Source organism: Corvus hawaiiensis, chromosome 5, assembly GCF_020740725.1.
Source record: "Corvus hawaiiensis isolate bCorHaw1 chromosome 5, bCorHaw1.pri.cur, whole genome shotgun sequence".
NCBI lineage: Eukaryota > Metazoa > Chordata > Aves > Passeriformes > Corvidae > Corvus > Corvus hawaiiensis.
This window is the reverse complement of record NC_063217.1, coordinates 25,789,842-25,808,925: the sequence shown is the minus strand read 5'-3', so window position 1 is coordinate 25,808,925 and position 19,084 is coordinate 25,789,842. Positions and strand designations below refer to the sequence as shown.

At 37.9% G+C, this 19,084-nt stretch overlaps 1 protein-coding gene across 2 annotated transcripts; it reads left to right on the top strand.

Moving 5' to 3' along the window:
- Window positions 1-494: 494 nt before the first annotated feature.
- Window positions 495-16,279, top strand: YIPF7 (Yip1 domain family member 7). 2 transcript variants are annotated; one of them, XM_048305214.1, is made up of 6 exons: window positions 495-1,638; window positions 3,086-3,202; window positions 3,933-4,099; window positions 5,800-5,945; window positions 10,842-11,023; window positions 15,061-16,279. In XM_048305214.1, the coding sequence occupies exons 2-6, from the start codon at window positions 3,087-3,089 to the stop codon at window positions 15,221-15,223; spliced, it is 774 nt and encodes a 257-aa protein (XP_048161171.1). In that variant the 5' UTR covers window positions 495-1,638; window position 3,086; the 3' UTR covers window positions 15,224-16,279. The 2 variants fall into 2 exon arrangements, with proteins under 2 accessions (XP_048161171.1, XP_048161172.1); XM_048305215.1 differs by lacking the exons at window positions 495-1,638; window positions 3,086-3,202 and adding an exon at window positions 3,219-3,317.
- Window positions 16,280-19,084: the final 2,805 nt, after the last annotated feature.

The window sequence follows — 19,084 nt, the reverse complement described above, 5'->3', positions numbered from 1 at the left end:
TAACTACTTAAACTTACCCTCTTTTAATTTCGTAATCATCTACTTCTCATTTCCAACTAATATTATTTTTAATTTTTGTATTTTATGAGTCCATTTATATGTGTATATACACAGGGATATATTAATGTAATATATATGTATAATTTATGTATAATATGTATCATAAGGTAGACAGTAATTTTATATAAGGGGGAAAATATATATGGCTCAATTTTAAGTTCCATTTTTTTCCTCTTCTTAATTTACAGGTGGCTTTCTTGTCTAACTGTAGTATATTAATGGCTATTAAACTATTATTCAACTACTATTCATTGTATTTTTTTCTATTTAAATTCCTTCTCTGAAGTGTTTTGTCTGATAGTTATTCCCGGTTTTTGATTAGATGTATATATATTTGTATGCAGTAATTATATATATATTATATATATATTTTATATGTATATATATAAAACTTTTTCTAACAGAAAGTAGCAAAAGCAATCAAATCACTTCTATGATTTAAATAAACAGGCAAAACCCTAGCAAATCAGGATCTTTCTGTTCCTAAAAAGAACTTTTTTAATTACCTTCCTGAGGGACAGAAGTTAATCCTGTATCACTGCCCCCACTGATTTGGTATAAACAAGATGAAACCGCATTATCTAAACTGAGATGATTAGACATTACAGAGATTAGCAGTTTGCTAAGAGTTGAAAATGAAAATTCACCTTGGTAAATGTAGCAGCATGAACTGTTACTCTAGAAATAGCAGGATGTGAGGGAGATTTAACAATAGCTGTGACAAATACCATAGTTAGATTACCCGTAATTTGCAGAATCGAATGTTACACTTTTTGCTTCTCACCATTCTTTATTTCTGGACTCTTTCTTGGACATACTTATTTAGCAAAAACTTGGTAAACTTCATTTTAAGTTATTTGAAAATGTGCCTATGTTATAACTGTTCCATAGCATTGTCGGTCATGTGCTAATAGTGCATCATTATTCTGCTAATGAAATGGAATTATTTGGCCTTCAACATCACAGGATTGGATATGCACCTGAGGCATAGATTTATTACCTGATAATACATATCATTTAATGTTACATTCCTTAACTTTAACCACCCAAGTGCTTATTGGGAAACTGGCCCAGCAGTGCCTCCTTCCCTCCCTCGCTCTGCCGCAGTGTTCCCAGGGAGCATCCCACAGCAGTTCTAGGGCTCTATGTGCTGGAAACACACCCTCACGTAAGTGTATTCACCCCACTAATTTAACACATATTATTGCACATTGTTAAAACTTTTTAATGTCTAACAGCTCAGCTAATGAGAGCTCCACCAAGATCTTCATAAATACCTGCTTAAGAAGAAATCTAGATTACTGAGTTGTAATATATGGAACAATATTTATTCATTTTGTTCATTTTTCCTCGAAGGTTCCTACTCTTCTCTGCCCATTGTTGTTAGCTCTTGTTAAATGCTGGCCCTGATATTGACAGGTTGTGAGGTTTTTTTCCTTCATGTGCATCTGTTCAAATATCAAATTTAGAATCATATAAATAGCACTAAGCTCATCCCTGTTGAAGCAAGAGGATATTTTAGGTCTTCTCCAACATGTAAGTTCAACAGACTGGAGTTTTCATCCAATACCTTAAAAAGTAAGTAACCTTAACTCCAAATTCTTTTGGAAAAGAAATTTAACTCTTCTGAACTCTGTCATACAGAGTTAACCATACCTGGTTAAGCAATTATTTTATTCTGTATAGTGACAGCAAAGGACGTTAAATACTTACTGGAATTGGACTATTGAGGTAGAGCTACCAACTCAAGTTTCTTAAAACATACTCCATGTGAAATCTTCATTGAACAAATGCCTAAGTGGTGTGCAATTCCAAACAAAGCCACAGGAAATAGCTTGGTACAATTAATTTATATTACTTCATATTTAACATGTAAAAATTATTTCTCTTCTAAATTTGGGAAACCTGCATAATTGATCAGCAGTTAAGAAAAGAATATAAGAATAATTTCTACTTTGAACTCTAGGTAAAATAAGGAAATAGGTCGCCAAAAATTAGTCTGATAATGGGAAAAAAATCAGGAACTCTAATATGCAGCATTTCAAGGTCCCTGATGAAATACTAATCTTTATCACTTTTATCTTACAAAGAGATTTGCAAAGATATTTCCCATAAGCAGAGTGGGCTTGAAAAATATTGAGATAACTCTGAGAATAACTGTGAGGTCCAAAGCATATTTTGCCAGTGGCATTTGGAAAGTTGGAAATAAGGACAAAAGTGAAAAAAATGGGAAATGTTAGGAGAGATTAATATCTCACATAAAAATCTAAGTAAATTTTATATGGATATGGTTATCAGCCAGGTTATGTAACTTCTCTGTGGGTTTTAAGGGTTTAACTACCTAAGTGCTAGCCAAGTGGTGAAACCCATGCAGTAGGAAGGAAAGATATGCTTTAACATGTTTTCTTTCACCAAGAAATCATCCAATCATCAATCCAATTCAATCATCCAGTATGCTGTCTTTTACCAGTCATGTTGCTAGCCAGTGAGAATGTTTCTCTGGTACTAATGATGTGCCAGCTATAGCTGTGTCCTTGAACAGAAATCACAAATTTTGTGAACAATTTTTTTTTTCTATTGTTTTATGAGAGTCATATATAATATTGTGAAACATAAATAACTGTAAATAGGAATTGGTTTTGAAATCCAAAATACTTCCTAAAACCTTAATTTCTAAACACTGAGATATGGTCACTTTTCTTTTTTAATTGAAAGTAGGAAAATGAACTGTTTAAAACAATAGTTTATGTGTGTATATATATATATTTTCAAAATTAAATTATTTTGGTAACAGTAACAAGAAAGGAAGTCTCATATACCACTTGTAAATTAATATACTGTAATTTACAGTAAGAGCAGATGAACTCCTTGTGTTATAGCTAAAGAAAGTAAAAGGTCTTTTTTTTTCACTTGCAAATTATCATGACCTTCTACAGAAAGATTCTTTTGACTTTGTGGCTTTACTTGCTATTTTCATTTAAGTTTAGGACTATTTACTGATATTTGCAATCATTTTTCCAACCAGAATGTCAAATTTTGAGCAGTTTCACTTCGACTTTTACCAGTCTAATTATACTATAGACGACCAGGAAGAAGGTTGCAACAGCTATGGCTCAGACGAAAACCTCTGCGAAAGCAGAAAGTAAGTACGGGTGTTGTTTCAGCTTCCCTCTTCAGCAGATGATGGCTTCAGGGCTAGCTTTGGGGCTTGCAGGAGCAGGAAAGAGGTTCAAGACATCATCTAGACCTTCTGAAAGGTAGAATGATTATAATGGAACTTTTCTTTTTAAAAGGATTTGATTTCGTGCTACTTTTATTAGTATAGCTGTTACAGGTTGCTTACCTAGTAGGAGTAACTGAGCTTCATGTTATTAATGTGAAATTTACGATGCATATTGCAAGAAATTCTTTAGGATCCTTCTCAGATTCAAGGAAAAAATCTAAATATGTGGTTCTTTCATTAGCAGTATGGACGTACCTGAGGAGTCCCACCAGGCTGCTGGGCAAAAAAGTCAGAAGTGCCTGAATCAGTGGGTGCCCTCACAGCTCCTAAATTCCCTTTCCCCCTCATCCAGCCTAGGTTCCTGTGTGGCTGTCTGTGCTGGGTAGGCATGGAAGTGGGTGCGCTGGGCTGCAGGGTGCTTGCCAGGCTGGCAAGGAGCTCTGCCTGGCTGCGGAGGGAGTCACAGGGCAGGGCAGCAAAGGCACGGTCAGCAGCTCAGCACTCATTGCCCACAGCGAGGATTGTAGCCAGAAAATTTCTGCTTTCCCCAAACTAAAAATAGGTGAAAAGTAGGTGGGACGTTGTGGGTAGCTCTAAGATGTTTCTCATTGTAGTTACGAATTTTGCTGTGCTTTGCTTCTTGTCCTAGGAGCCCGACAGAAAAGCAACCTCCAGGCGGGGCTTTTGTCCCATCAGACATGCTTCTGTCCCCTCAGGGCTACACGGGTCAGATTTTGCAGCCAACGCACAGTCCCCACACTCTTTCTCAGCTTGCTTACGCTGACGGATTTGACGAGGAACCTCCTTTGCTAGAAGGTAAAAATAATCCCACAGACGACGTGCGCGATTGCTGGGGGTGCCTCTAACTTTTCTTTGCCAGCTAGTGAAACTCACCAGAGAAACTGCAGCAGAGCTGCCCAGCCTCACTATGTGAGCTTCAGCCAGCAGCTCCTGGCCCCCAAAGCTACATTTTCTCGGAATTGGCCGTGGATTGATCCAGCCTTATGGCGCAGAGCAGATATACTGTGCCACCACGAGATGGCAGCAATACAACAGGTTTTGCATTCACCTTTCCAACATTTTTTCCCACTGTGTTTCTCCTGCATACATATTGGAAAATCTATAATTAATAATGATGGGTAATCATCTTTTCTGCATACCTAGTAATAAATTTAGTAGTTTGCAGGTGCTACCTTGCTTGTTTCAGTGGGAAAGGAATTGAGAAAGCTGCCTTAAGTTTCAATTAGTTGATCATTTAACCATATGAGCAATGTCTGTCTTCATGATGATTGACAATTCTAATGCTAGTGGCTGATTTTGTCGCTTGCAAAATACCTATGCTACATTAGAAAAAAAATGGAGAATTTGTCTGTAATTATTTCAGCATAATGTTAAAGGAGCATATTCAGCCTGTTGGTTTGGCATACTGGAAGGCAACTGGAGTTTTTGCTACTTAAAAGGGACTACTACTGCCTTAAAGCCAGCAAGATCACTCTGTTTGCTAGAGGTGACTGCTAGATCTCTACCTCTAAGACCATTTAACTTCCCATGCAGTTCACCCTGGGAAAAGGATGCTGTAATACAACTGCTTGTGATCTGCAAGGCTTCAGAGATATTCCTATCTGTGTATCACATAAATCTGACCAAAACCATACATTTTGATGCAGAATAGCTTTATATATGCAGTGTTTTGGCTGAACTCAAGATGATGGAGAGGTGGAACAAGATAAAGACTTGGCTTTCCAAACAGATCTAACACATTGTCAGTCTCAGTCACTCTGGCAGCAAATCTGAACCTAACTTTTCCCTTACTGGAGAATCAGGGAAGATGATTACTCGTGCAAGCTTAAGTGTTTCTCCAGAAGTTATAAGATAAAGCTTTGCCCTAGCAAAGTTAATGGCAGAATTCCCATGAACTTTAATGGGAAAGAATTTTTTTCTGTTTCCAGGGGTCTCACTAATTACATTTTAAATGCAAAGAAAACCCCTCACAAAACCCCAAGCTTATAAAGTACTGTACAAAGTAGTATTAACTTACCTTGAAAGGGAAAAATGTCATTTTTAAGTGCTTTTGGCAGTTCGGATTTAAGACACATTTCTTGTCAGATTTGCCGCAATTAAAGCATATATCTCTGTCCTCAGTGTTCTAGAGTATCTTAAATTCTGCAGTTACTGTTAATTAATGTATTTTTCAACATCTAAGTTAGTGTGGCATTAGATACATGTGTTTTAAATATAGGAAAAACAAATATTAACTAAAAAGTGCTGAGGGCATTTTTTGGTTCACTGCCTAAAATTGGATTTAATAAATTAATATTCCAATTTAGAATCAAAGCTCACTCTCAAATATACTGGGTATATAGCAGGGACATTATGTTCCTGTTACAGAATATGTCATCCTACAATATTATCTTCATTGAAGCATTTGTTTGTAGTTTTGTGGTGTCTAATGGGTTTTTGTAAAAGTGTTGTTTTCTTGGGAGCAATTAACAAAATCCTGAAATTTCTTGTTGCAGAACTTGGGATCAATTTTGAGCATATATGGCAAAAAACATTAACAGTTCTAAATCCAATGAAGCCTGCAGATGGCAGCATTATGAATGAGACAGACCTCACTGGACCCATGGTTTTCTGTTTGGCCCTTGGAGCAACATTGCTGATGGTAGGATGTGGTAGAAATCTTAAGGGATTTCTTTTCTAACAAGCTAATGCCTAGGTGATAATGAGTGTGAAGTTGCAGAAGATGAAGTACTGGCATAAAATGAGTCATTTGCTGCCAGTTTTTCTGGGATTATGTATTAAAAATTCTCCCTACTTTGAAAGTACCTGCATAAAGTTTAAATGCAGTGTAAAGGTGACACAGGTAAAGTGATGTATTACTTTCAGTGGAAAGAAGAGACCACACCATTTTTGGGGTGGGATTTAATATGAACAAAGGACAGATCTGTGCCATATATAATCTGAAGAGGCTCTGAACAGGTTTTAAAGGAGGGAATAAAAAGGAATAGCAGGCCAGCCCCATTTTTCTAACACTTGCTACTATTTTAAAATTATCTTCTTTCAATGTTATTTTAGATATACATCTACATATACATTAAAAAAAAAATCTCTATACAGCTAGAATAATTGGAAAAAAAAAGAAATGGAAACAGTCTTCCCTCCCCCTTAAATTTGCAATACCTTCCTATAAATTTCTCTAGTACTTTCTTATTTTATATTCTTTGTTCTATATTGTCTGCTTAACACATTATAGTAGCCTGTATTTGACCTCCTTCTTCTTTATGAATATGGCTTTCCTACAGGAGGAAAGTTTAACAGGGTTGTACAGAATTGCAGATTCATCTATATATCACTGGCAACAGGGGCTCTCCGGTGTTGCTGAAGTACAGCTCTGATTGCTGGCAGCAATTCATCAGACAGGGATAAGGTGGGACCATTCTGGGAAGGGCTTTACTGCTCTGCTAGGAGGTGAGAGGAAAGGGGCTCTAATTCTCCATTTCCTCTGTGATAAATAGTGCTGAATCAGAAGATTCTTGAAAGTTCTTACTCAATTTGTAATGTCAGTGCAGTACCTTGAATGTGCAAACTGCAATATAAATGGCAAGTAGTATTATTATTTATGTCCCTATAAAAATAAAAATCTTTTAAAAGGGTGGAAGAGGCAGGAGGAAAGGGAATAAAAGGAAAAGAAGGTGGGAAGCTAGAGAAGACAGGCTATTTTCCACCTGGAGAAATAAATGTATGAGGGTAGTAAAAGGAGAAAGTTGAATTAGTTATAATCAAGAAAATGGAAGGAAAGCAAGTTAAAAGAAAGAATGGAAAAAATGTTTCCTGTTGATTTTTCTCCCTGAATAGCCAATGATTATAATGAATATTAAACTATTATTATTGAAATAAATTACTTTCATTATCATACTTTTTCTGGGCTATTACGCATTTTAGGTGTCATTAGAAAACCAAGTATTTTCAATGCCCCAGTTTCAGGGCAGCAGAACACCTCTGATACAATCCAGTGTTTTTGTTCCATAACTTCACAGAAGCAAGTCTATGGGTTTATCTTAGAAATTCAGGCTACCATTTTATCTCAGATGTATTTGAATATTAACGTGTCTCTTCAGCTGTGTAAACTATGATATCCTTCTGTACTTAAATAAGTATCTTCTGATAGCACCAGGAACATAATTTGGTTGAGAGCTTGTTTCTAAAAATAATGTATACATTTTCTTTAGTTTCAGCTTTTTAACTATGGAAAATTATGCAAAGATATTCTTCAAAGGATAGCAGTTCTTTCAGAGAAAAAGAGGAAAAGGCTGCTAGTCTGGCAGCAGGACTTGTTCTTCCTCATGTTAGTGTAAAATTGGGCAGCTCCATTGTAGATAGAGAAACAACAGCAGCACAAAATTTAGCAGAAGCCCAAGTCTCAGCTGCTTTGCATGTTACACTGTCATTTGTACGAAATCATACTTCCCCATCTGCTTCAGCTAAAGGTCGTAGTACCCACTCCAGGCACATGCAAACAAGCCCACAAAGTCTGACTTTCTCCTAACCTTGCTCCTTCTGCAGGACAGATTTAGCTCTTTCCATTCATCAAAGCCTGTCAGACTAATCAAGCCTGATTCTGGTTTTGCTTACATCACTGTGAACTGGGAGTATTCCCGTGTGTGTGAGTCAATATATTTACATATGTTAAGTAAGACTAAAATTGGAACCAACATGTTCAGATGCTTTTTTTTTTTTTTTCTTCTCTCATATCCTTGCACCACAAATCCAACATTTCACCAAGTGGAGATCTCAGCTAGCTGCTGGTGCTAGTGCTCCCTTCATCTCTGGCTGAGGAATCTCTTAGTCTTAAACCAAGCTACTATGTAGTGCCATGTAGAATAGTTAAATACACTGAAACAAACAGTCTAAAATATAGCTCGTAGGTGATGCATCTGTTTTGAGGCAGAATTTTACTTAGTTGGTCTATAGCAAAGGCTGCCCCAAAACAATGTGGGTGTTAAACTTACTACATATCTTTAATAACTGAAATTCTAATTGCTAATCATCTGAGCTATTATTGCCTTCCCACACTATTTCTAGCTATCATTAATTTTATTCGTTCAAGCAATTTTTCCTGATTATTTTATACCACGAGTATGCAAATGCCAGCAAAGGAGTCTGTACCTAAATAGGAAGATTTCTTATGCTGTTGTTTCAGGAATAGATTATTCCTTACGGTGCAAGACGGTAATGGGGAAAAGGCCAGGGATGATGGAAGGATATAGGCAACCTGGCTGTACCCGACTTAACCTTGAGGACTGGGACCAGAGAAGGGCTCAGCAGTGAGCCAGGTCAATTTGCAGACAGGATAGTGTTGCTGCTGTAAAGTCAGGTCTCATTAACTCAGGTTGCCTTTCACATTCATGCACTGCTCTCCAATGAGAGCTGGTGAGCTGCCACCAACCTGCAGCATCAGGACTTTCAAGCTGTGTCATCACTAGGCAAGGCCTTCTGCACAGTGCTCCTTCACATCTGTCCAGCTCAAATACTGCTGGCATCCAGTGATCAGTTTCCACACACATGGATACAGGAAGAGAGGGCAGAGAAGGGTCCTCAAAATTTATTTCCCCCAGATTTCACTAAAATGTATGGATAGGTAAAGTCAGAAGTCTTCTCAATCCTCCTTAGTCATCATGGGAGATAAACTAGCAAATATCCCAAAACATGATGAAAGTTTCAACAATGTTTCCACCTAATCCATCACAACAGAATCCAACCATAAGCCCCAGCATTATTAGGAAACTGAGACCACCTATTCAGTTTTGAGTCTAACATGGTTTATCATATGCAATACATAATATATAGTGTGTATTACTGTCCCTCTCCGGCTCCGTGGGGTCACACGCGTGCATGCACAAATGCACAGATAGCTTCAGCAATAATGATGATGGCAAAGAGGCAGGAAGGGTCTTTGCATGGGCTCCCACAGGAGAATTTATTGCTTCCACACTGTGAAAGGTTCAGAGGCAAAGGACAACAACGGAGAACTCAGGATTTTATCTGGGGGTGGGGAAAAGGCAGGACTAGGGAATGGGGACCAATGGGGAAGCTCTGGGGGAGTGGTGAGGGGCAAGGGCCAACAGCCAACCACGAACACAGAACTGGGGTAGATTACCACAACAGAACGAGCGTCCTGGGAGAAGCCTTTCTGTTCACCCTAATCTGGGGAGGTTCTTGTGGTTCTAGGGACTTGTCTTACGGAGAACTCTCTGTCCCTTGTAACGCAGGTTCACCGGCCACCACAAGTGTGTGCAACATATAGATATATGTGTGTGTGCGTGTGTGTGTATGAACAAACATACTTGTGTTTTATGTCTGTACATATACCTTGTCATGTGTCAGGACGGCAATGCATAGTGGCCCTTCATTTGAGACATTTACTCCATGGTTCTGAGTTAATGGTTAAGTTCCAGGTCTGAACTTTGTCCTTCACAGGTGCATCCTATCATTAGGATACAAAGTTCCAAGAAAAAAACAGATACCTGATTTAGGAATATTTTTCTGAGGTACAGATGTGAAAATGACAGTATAGCATAGCCAACATTCAGTATTTAATTTGGTAGCAGCTTGAAGAGAGAGAAAAAAAATGTTTAACAGTCTTTTGTGACTGTTTATTTTGGGGAGTGAACAATGCCCTTATGCCTGGAGGTGATCCTTGAAAAGGATGGCAGGAGATGAAGGAATTGGTGGTGCTGTGGCCACAGTTGCCTGTTTTACTAGCGTTGTGTATAAATTAGAAAACATCAAGGTCCAGGCTCCAGGCTGGTACCTTTCGTAGGCAATAAATTCAAACAATGGAATAAAAACTGGAAGGAAAAAAAATCTTTTTCATTCATTAGAACAAAAGAAGAATGCAAGATGACAGTTACTACTGGGTTTTATGTTGAAATAAACATGTTGTATTTATTTATGTTGAAATAAACATGTCTAGGCACAGAGACATGCCTTTCTAATGGTAGTCGAAGGGAAGAATGGTCACATTTACCCTGAAAACCAGCATAGATTAAGCAAAATTTTACTAATTTTTTGCAGACCTGCTTAAAGCAGAAGGTTTGTAATAAAATGTGAAGCATATCAGATAACCTGGGTCATCATATTACTGAGGACACTTTCCACAGCCCCATATAAACTTATTAAAAAGATGTTTCCTGAAACTAAACTGATTTTTAATGACTTTAATTTAAAATGTGCTTTCCATAATTTCTTCTTAGCTTGTTGCCAGTTAAACTTACCCAAGTCTCCCAACCAATTCCAGTTGTGTTCAGAGGCCAATGACAGTAAGACTGAGAGTCAGCCTTGTAACTTTGAGACATGCACATTTTCTCAATTGCACCTTGGAATTATTTTTATGCAAAAATCACCCAAAAGTATCAGCTGTGGTTCACAACTGTAGGTGAAGCAGAGAGACAGTATCAACAAGAAGAAGTAACAAACCTAGGCCTAATTCTGTCTTCTGCTAGCACTTTGTGATCACTGCTCACTTCCAACACCTCATGCTTACTCATATTTATTCCAGGCAGGAAAAGTTCATTTTGGCTACGTGTACGGGATGAGCGCCATCGGGTGCCTGGCCATGCATGCCCTGCTGAACCTGATGAGCGTCTCAGGAGTCTCACATGGCTGCGTTGCAAGTGTCCTGGGCTACTGCCTGCTGCCCATGGTGATCCTGTCCTCTTCTGCAGTTGTCTTCTCACTGCAGTAAGTACCAGTCCATGGCAACAGGAATCCTATGAAGAACAGTAACTCAGATGGCTGGTGTTGTGCAAAACATTTTATAAATGGTCATGTAGTGAATTTTTGCTTCTGAAACTCTAATACCATTTAGTTTGTATTCATAGGTGGAAACAGACTAAACTGGACTGTATTTGAGAGGGCTGGTATACATTCATTTTGATATGAGTCTTTAATTCCACTGCTTTCCACTTGGACTGAGAGTGCTGTTGATTTTTGCAGCAGCCTCAGATGTGATTTTTGTTTTGCAGAGCCAACAGTGGCCAAACTCAGGTATCAATTTTGAAAGCAACTGCTGAACTTTGGGTTTATATAGCTGGTTCTCCTGTTTCTTTTTTTTTTCATAGCATCAGGCCTCCCATCTTTGTTTCCTTTCCTCTTGACTTCTGTGGGACAGAATGAAATAGCCAAGTAATATGTGGAGAATTAGAATAAGTGTTTAAGATGTAGTAGAGTTGCATATTCTGAGGTATTGTTGTGGTGCAATTGCAAACCTGAAAAGAACTGAGTACTTTGAAAACCCAGATGTGTAGCGGTGTATGTATCTGTGCACGTGTGGGGGGTTGTTCAGTCATATCCTGTGAATAGGAAACTTTTTGGCAAGCCTTTCATTCCCCTTTTTTTGGTAAGCCCTTTGAGACACAGTGTTTCTCTCCCTGTTCACACACAGCTAAGTACAAGCAAGTCCTAGATCTTGCCTGAAGGCCTTGAGCAGTGCTTTTACCTATTGTTAACATCTTATTAATGATGGTTTCCCTCCTTAGTCTTTTTCGTTCTCTCATATTTTTAACTCTCCAATCTGTAACATATGGAACTTAGCATATGAACAAGAAAATGCCCTTGTTTGTTTTCTTTGGAAAAGCAGCATTCTTACATATGTGTATATATATTTTTTTTGTTTTAAGGAAATTTTGTGATGGAATGAAGTTTTGGCAAATTCTTGTTGCATTTTTCTGTGGAGCTATGTTGGCTTAACCTGACCATATTCCATGTATTAAAGTGTTTCTGAGCTGTCCTTGATAAGATGGATGATAGTGACACTGAAGAAGCTGTTTATTCTCTGTTCTCCTACACTTCCCATATTTTCTTGATTAACCTGTTTAATAATCCAGACTAATAAAATGTGCAGATACATAATCGTAAGACAGATGGGGTGAATTCCAAACCAGCTGTTACAACTGTGCAGGGTACTGTTGTCTGTACAAGGAATTCCCAAGCACACACCACACATTTGTAAAATGCTGTGAACTTACAGAAAGCACATCTTTTGAAAATCCATAAATACTAAAGTGTGATAGCCTTTTAAAAATTAAACAGTTATTTCTAAAATAAATTGATAACATTAAGTACCTATTGACAGGATTCTGCAGTCCTTTCTCATATGCTATATGAAACTGCTTGAACATAGCAAGTACCAAGGCTAACTATTGCAAACATGCTATTAAAATTAAGTGGCAGCTTTTAAATCCAACATACATTTCATTATTTTTAATTTAAAAAATTATTTAAAATGGTAAAAGAAAGAGCAATACATTCATGATTTAAAAAAAATATTTATAAAAACATTATTTCTAGTTCAAAGTTCAAAGAAATAATCTGAATTTTTTTCACCAAAAATATACGTAAGATAATGCACTGATCTATGGCAAAGATACATAGTAATCAAATAATTTTCGATTTTCATAACTAAATAAAGCAAAATATGGAACATTTGGGGTACCAAATAGTACTGAGGAGAAAACCACTTCTCTTACTCAAACCTGCATGGAACTAGATTTGTTTGTGCCCATCTATGCTGTTACGACGTGTGAGCCCAAATTTATTAGGCCGTCTTTCTGGGAGAAACATCAATAGACTTTTTTCCTGCGGAAAGGAAACAACAATTCTTTAATATCGAATCCCCAAACAGGGTGATAAAGCTACTTCCCTAACTAAACAGTGAAGGAAATGAATGTAAGAATGGAGAAAGTAATTATTAGACCCAGCTGATGTAAAGGACCCTTTTGGTGACAGCATCTGCAGGATGTGAGAGAGAGAGAGTAGTGGAAAGGGTCCACTCACGTGTGTCCCTCCATCTCAGTCTCACACCAGTACAGCCTCTTGGTCACTGTAAGCATGAAATCTGCTTTTTGCCCTTCTCCCATGCTAGATGATTTGACCCTCATGGATGTGCCAGACACGAGCCCTCTGCCAAACCATTCCTTTTGGCAGTAACGCATCGTTAGATCGAGGACTGAATTTGTAAATGCACAGCGTTACCTCTTTATTCCAATATAATTTTTATGTCACTTTTCCATCCTGCTCTCTGCCAGTCCTGGAACAAACCATGAGAGGCCATTGGACTTCAGTGCAAGGCAGAGCAGCCACAGCTCTAAATTGTGATAGCCCCCTAAAGGGTCATTATGCTAGCTGAAAATTGTCATTGCACAGTATGTTCCTATTGCATCCCATCCCTCTGCCAGCATGGGTACCTGCTCAAAGAGACATCCATACCAGCTCTGAATTTCTGGCTCACTGTTTAGGTAACTTAGCATCTCTACTTGGAGAAGAGGCCAGGAGCTTGCTTTACAAAGCCCAGTGGAATTTCCCTGAATGCCACTGTATAGGTTTAAAGAACACTTAAACTGAGGATATGAAATCACATGGTCTTTAATGTTTTATTTTTAACTTGTTGAAGTTGCAATGAGGTGCAGAGTCACCGTAAAATCGATTCTTTCCTTCCTCCTTCAACGGCCCAAGAGCTGACAACACCAAGTACCTTATTGGCCTGGTGACTGGATTGCTAAGAAATGAACTATTTTATGTGATGTGATTGCATTAAGTAAACTAAGTAAATTACCTAAGGAGGGCTTTATTCATCTTGGTTTAGTTGCAATAATGATATTTGTGGAGATGATTTCTGATAAAAGGACCTACCTATGTATATGCAGTCTGTTTTTCCCTTCTGGTTCTGTTATGCTGATGCTTTGGAAGTGTGGGGTGCCAGGAAAGCCTTTAGGAGTGGCAGAGGTTTATTCTTTCTCAAAGTCCTTGAGACTGATATGGCAAAAGTGTGTAAAGCAGCTATCTCATTATGTACTTCAGCAGTGTATTATGCACATGATCTCATGCATTTTACAGAAGCAGGCTGCAAATAGAGTGCAAATAAAGCATATGTGAAACATTATTTATTGGCAAGATTTTGTTCCCACAGGGTTTAATAGTGAGCCCTCTGTAATCTGCAGGAGTATTTCAGCAGGGTTTTAACCATAGTCCCATAATCATCAGTTCTCCAGGCCTCCCTGCTCCAGAAAGGTGGCACAATGTAACTTCAAAAGGGCCCAGCAGTCACCAAGAGGTAGGGCAGAAAGTCACGGTCCTTTCAGTGTGCAGAGAAGGATGCCAACATGAGCAAAATATTTTTCCTTGGTGGTTCTTTTCCCACTCCTTACTTTGTGCTCAGTACGCTCCCTTCTTTAAAAGGCCAGTCAAGCTTTTTCCTGGGAGACCTTTCTGCCCATCCCACTGGTGTGAGTCTTTCAGAGTCTCTCCTCAGAATCTAAGGCACGCTTAAAATCTGTTCTCAGTGTTACAAAAATGCAACCCCTCCAGATCATCAGGCTTCCTGATGGAAGAGTAGGTCTGTCGTGTCATTTTAGAACCTAACAATTTCTATAAGATGATTTTGGCTTAAATAGGAACTTGGCTAAATTTAATATTAAACTTCAGCAGCTGCATCTGCTGGAGGCCCAGAAGATTTATTTGGAAATGTACAGTCCTTTAGCAGTACTTCTGATGAAGCCTTTATCCTTGCTGAACAAATTACTTTTTTGTTTATGGTTACAATTTTAATTTGTTCTCGTGCTTGACTTTCATTATGTCAGTTAGTTCTTGGTTCTTCCAGTGGTTGTTACTTTATCAACAACATGCTGCTAGACAAGAACTTGAGTTTGGTAAGATTTGATACTACATTTAATAATATGTGGACTCTATCATGTTTCTTCTGTGTTTTTTTTTTCTCCTAGGGGGATCCCAGGAACTGTGTTAGCTCTGTTTATTATTGGATGGTGCAGTTTGTCAGCCTCCAAAATTTTTACCTCTGCATTGGCTATGGAAGGACAGCAGCTCCTGATTGCATACCCATGTGCTTTACTTTATGGACTTTTTGCACTTCTAACAGTTTTCTGAGATGTATTTTCTGGTAGTCTTCTTACAGTTTGTTCATGGTTGTTGGAGGGGCAAGAGGTTATTTACTTATTTCCAGATTGCCTACAGTTGCATTAAGTTCCATTAACAAAATTAGATTCTATGACTTACTGGTCTTTTTCCTAATGGCTGATAATGAAATAAAAAATCAAGCTAACAGGTAGATGGCCTCAAAATAATGGTGTTTTGCAGTCTTACAGCTTAAAGAAAAGAAATTGTATTGAGAAGGTAGTAAAAGTGGAAATAAATAATAATTAAAATAAAAATTCTGTTCTGAGTATTTATAATATAATATATATCCTAGAGAGTAACTGGAATGAAATTATGTAAATATTTAATGGACATAGTAAATCAAGTGAAAATGTATATGAATTTGTTTTTAAAAAACCAGCTTGTATTAGTATGTAATTACTAATTAATATCCAGAATTTATATGTTTAGGTTTGGAGGTTTTTTGTGACAGAAGAATGAGTGACCCTGCTTTGGGATATTGAAGAATTGGCCAGGAACAGGCTGGTACAACAGAGGGAACACAGGCATGTTTTCTTGTTTTTTCTGGTTTTTTTTGAGAGGTGTTGCTGTCCAAAACACCATTGTACTGTTTTTAATGCATAGTAACATTATATTTTAAAACTGCCACAAAACCACTGCCTGCTGTAACTGCAGGAAAACTCCATACAAAGTAAAGACAACCCCTAAAAATGTCTCCTGAAAGGCAGAACTGTATTGGAACAGGCAAGATACAAACCTGTGTAATTCTATCTGCCCCTCGAAAATCTGTTTGTTGGTTTTAGTTTTAGGAGAATAAAACATTTATATAATGGCGATAAAGCACAGAATGCATAAGATGATATTTTAAAATATAATATTAGAAATATTGAGCCATCAAAAGAAATTGGAGATGTGTGCAGTAACAACTCGAAAAAAATCTAAGTGTGAAGTGGAAGAGAAAATGAAGATATTTGTAGAAAGAGCTAGAAAAAGTAAATAGATGAAATAAATGGAAATGTGAAGGAAATAAACAGCAGCAGATTATTTCTTCAGTGTTTTAGAGAGTCTTTCTTCTTGATGCATATTCCTATGATCTTGATAATCCTCAATTTATTGATTGTTTTGAACTCTTTGGTGAATTATTTACAAAGTGTTTCTGTCCCTAGACAGAGGGCCAGTGATTCTGGGACAGAGGTTCCTGATACTGCAAGCACTTATGCAGAAGGTTAGTATGGCAAACTGCTCAAGAATACACAAAAGTAATTCTGTTCCTAATCCTTCTCAGGTCAGAGGTAAATTAGATGATCAGTTTGTCCTCAGGCTAGTGACTCTCTGAATTGAAAGTGCCTTTGGTAAAAATATTTCCCATTGCTGTCATATTTGGGGGTTTTTTTTAAGAACTCTTGTGCAAGCCATTCTGGAATTCATTTTGCTGAATTCTGATGGAACTAGTTCAGAGTAGAGGTCATGAGAAGTAAACAAAGGGTAATGTATACTTAGCCAATTCCTTAAAATTCACAACTCATTTATGGAAAAAATCCATTTCTTTACTGCAAGGCTACAAAAACAGGAACAGAGAGGCCAAGTTGGAGGCATGACCCTGGAGTAAATTGTGGCTGCAACTAGGCAGGATCTAGTTGCATGTAAGTGGGAATTGTGTGAATTTGGAAGATCAGCAATTGTAAACATGACAGATTTGGCCCTGCTGTATCAGGGAGTAAATCTGACAGTAATAAGGCAGAGATAAACATCTCAAGTGACTGCAGGGTATGGATGTAAAAATCAGGTGCTTTGATTTACCAGGCATTAATGGCATTCTCATGTTGGAATGGGGACAGACTCATATGGTTGCACTAGTTGTAGAGTTCAGAAAAGATGGTTTAGAAACATTTAGATCCATTTTTGTCCTACACTTCCTATTATCATTCCTACTGTCTAAAACAAGTAGCCAACAATGGCTCTATTCTGCAGCACTTTATGCTCATTCTCATCCTGATCTGCATGATCTGAATGTCAGGGGAAGTAGTGAATCAAGCCATCAATTTGTCTTTTGATGTCATAGGCAAGTCAAATTACTTACGGGGAAAATGAACACCTGGAAATTTAGCCACAACCTTTACAAAGCAAATGGTAGTCTAATTATAGTTTTATGTTTAGTCTCTTAGAATTTGTAACTTCTTCCTTTTTTTCACTGAGAGACATCTTCATCATTTTGAATGCTAAGTTCTTAATTCAAGTGACTTCCCTTGATTTACTGTTTTTCTGCGCCGATTTCCTTTTACCTGTTCCCAAGGGCTTTCCAGTAAGTGGTACATGCTGGTGCTGTGCTCCCAGTATGGTGTCCTTCAGGAGTCTCTATGCTGACTGAGAGGGTTTAACTGTCTTAGATGTCCTTCTGTTTCTTTGAAACAAGATCCCTCATTATTACCCAGCTCTCCTTTCTGAAGGTCAGCGTAGCCATGGTGATGCTTTTGACCACATTATTCTGGTGTGTGCTTCCTAAATCTAAAAATATTATGGTCACTATCACAAACTGTTAGTTCATCAAAAATAAATGTTATTTTGATCTAAGATCAGTTTAAAATGTGTGTATTTTGTATTAAACTCTTGTTCTGACTCTCTGGACAGGCCTTTCCAACACCATCTAGCTCTCCTGTATTTTCTCTTGCCTGGGCCATCATATTGAGCTCCCTCATATCCTGTTTAAATACGAGCCTGGCAAACTGTTACTTTCAACTTGCAAAAGAGAGGATTATAAAATAGTAATGGGCCACATAGTGATTTTTAATTAATGCTTCCCATGCCAAAGAGTTAAAAAAATTAATGAGACTTACAAATAAGCTTCAGCACATAAAGGGAAAAATAATTATGATTTTGGAGAGTGACGTTTTCTAAGCTGTCTTTGGTTTCTTGTTCTTCATAGCATGCACATGAAATGTTCTGAATGTGCATTCACACACAAAAATTGGCACTTACGTAGCTCCTTTCTTTTAATTCAGAGTGTGATATAAGTGTTGGACACAGGCAGTATGGCAGAGGTGTAGGAGGCAAAGTGTTTGCCTGCCTTCCACTGCACTTCTTGTGCGCCACACATACTCAAGGTCACCTTCAGAAACAAACATGCAGCATTCTGCTGTAATAGAAGCATTTTGCGGTTTTGTTGCAACTAAATGCAGGAGGGTATGGAAGTGAACATATTCTGAGTGAGAGAAAACTATAGCATGTGGCTGGCTGTGCAAGGGCAGTAAAATGGTTTTATATCTGACTAGCAGTTGCTGACAAAATGTCAGGTTGCATCCGGAGACCTCGTCTCCCTGGCCACTTCTGTAGCACCAAACTTCCACTCTTTATCAAAAATCGTCTTGTCACATGTCATCTCTAATAGGTTTAAATATAGACCTTGAATGGTTTAACTGTTGGTAAGCTGAATTGAGGGCAGAAAGCTGCTGACACATTGAACTGGACACATGCTGTGCTTCGTGGTGAAAAAGCTCCATTAGTAAAGCGTAATATTTTTCTAGTTTTTTTAGCTTAGAAGCCACAGAGGGCTTATATACAAAACAGTGACCTCATTTCATGACTGTGCTGTTTATGTCATTTGAGAATGACGAAAGACAGCTCTGTGTCTTGCCTTAGACCTCTCTTGCCACCACTTTATTCCAGTGCCTTGCTAAACAGCCGTCTTCACATATTGGCATTTTCTGTTCACTGAATGATCTTAAGTGAATTTTACAGTAAGGCTGAATTACTCATCTTTATTCCTATCAATAATGAGTATAAATGAAGCAAGAATTCATTGTGCCTGTTTTAAATTTCCTTTTTCTCCCTTATTGTCAAGAGCATATTTAGTGA

Coding starts and splice junctions, on each gene's coding strand:
- YIPF7 (XM_048305214.1), top strand. CDS start 3,087: ATGTCAAATTTTGAGCAGTTTCACTTCGACTTTTACCAGTCTAATTAT. Junction 3,203..3,932: donor AACCTCTGCGAAAGCAGAAA/GTAAGTACGGGT, acceptor TTCTTGTCCTAG/GAGCCCGACAGAAAAGCAAC. Junction 11,024..15,060: donor GCAGTTGTCTTCTCACTGCA/GTAAGTACCAGT, acceptor TTTTTCTCCTAG/GGGGATCCCAGGAACTGTGT.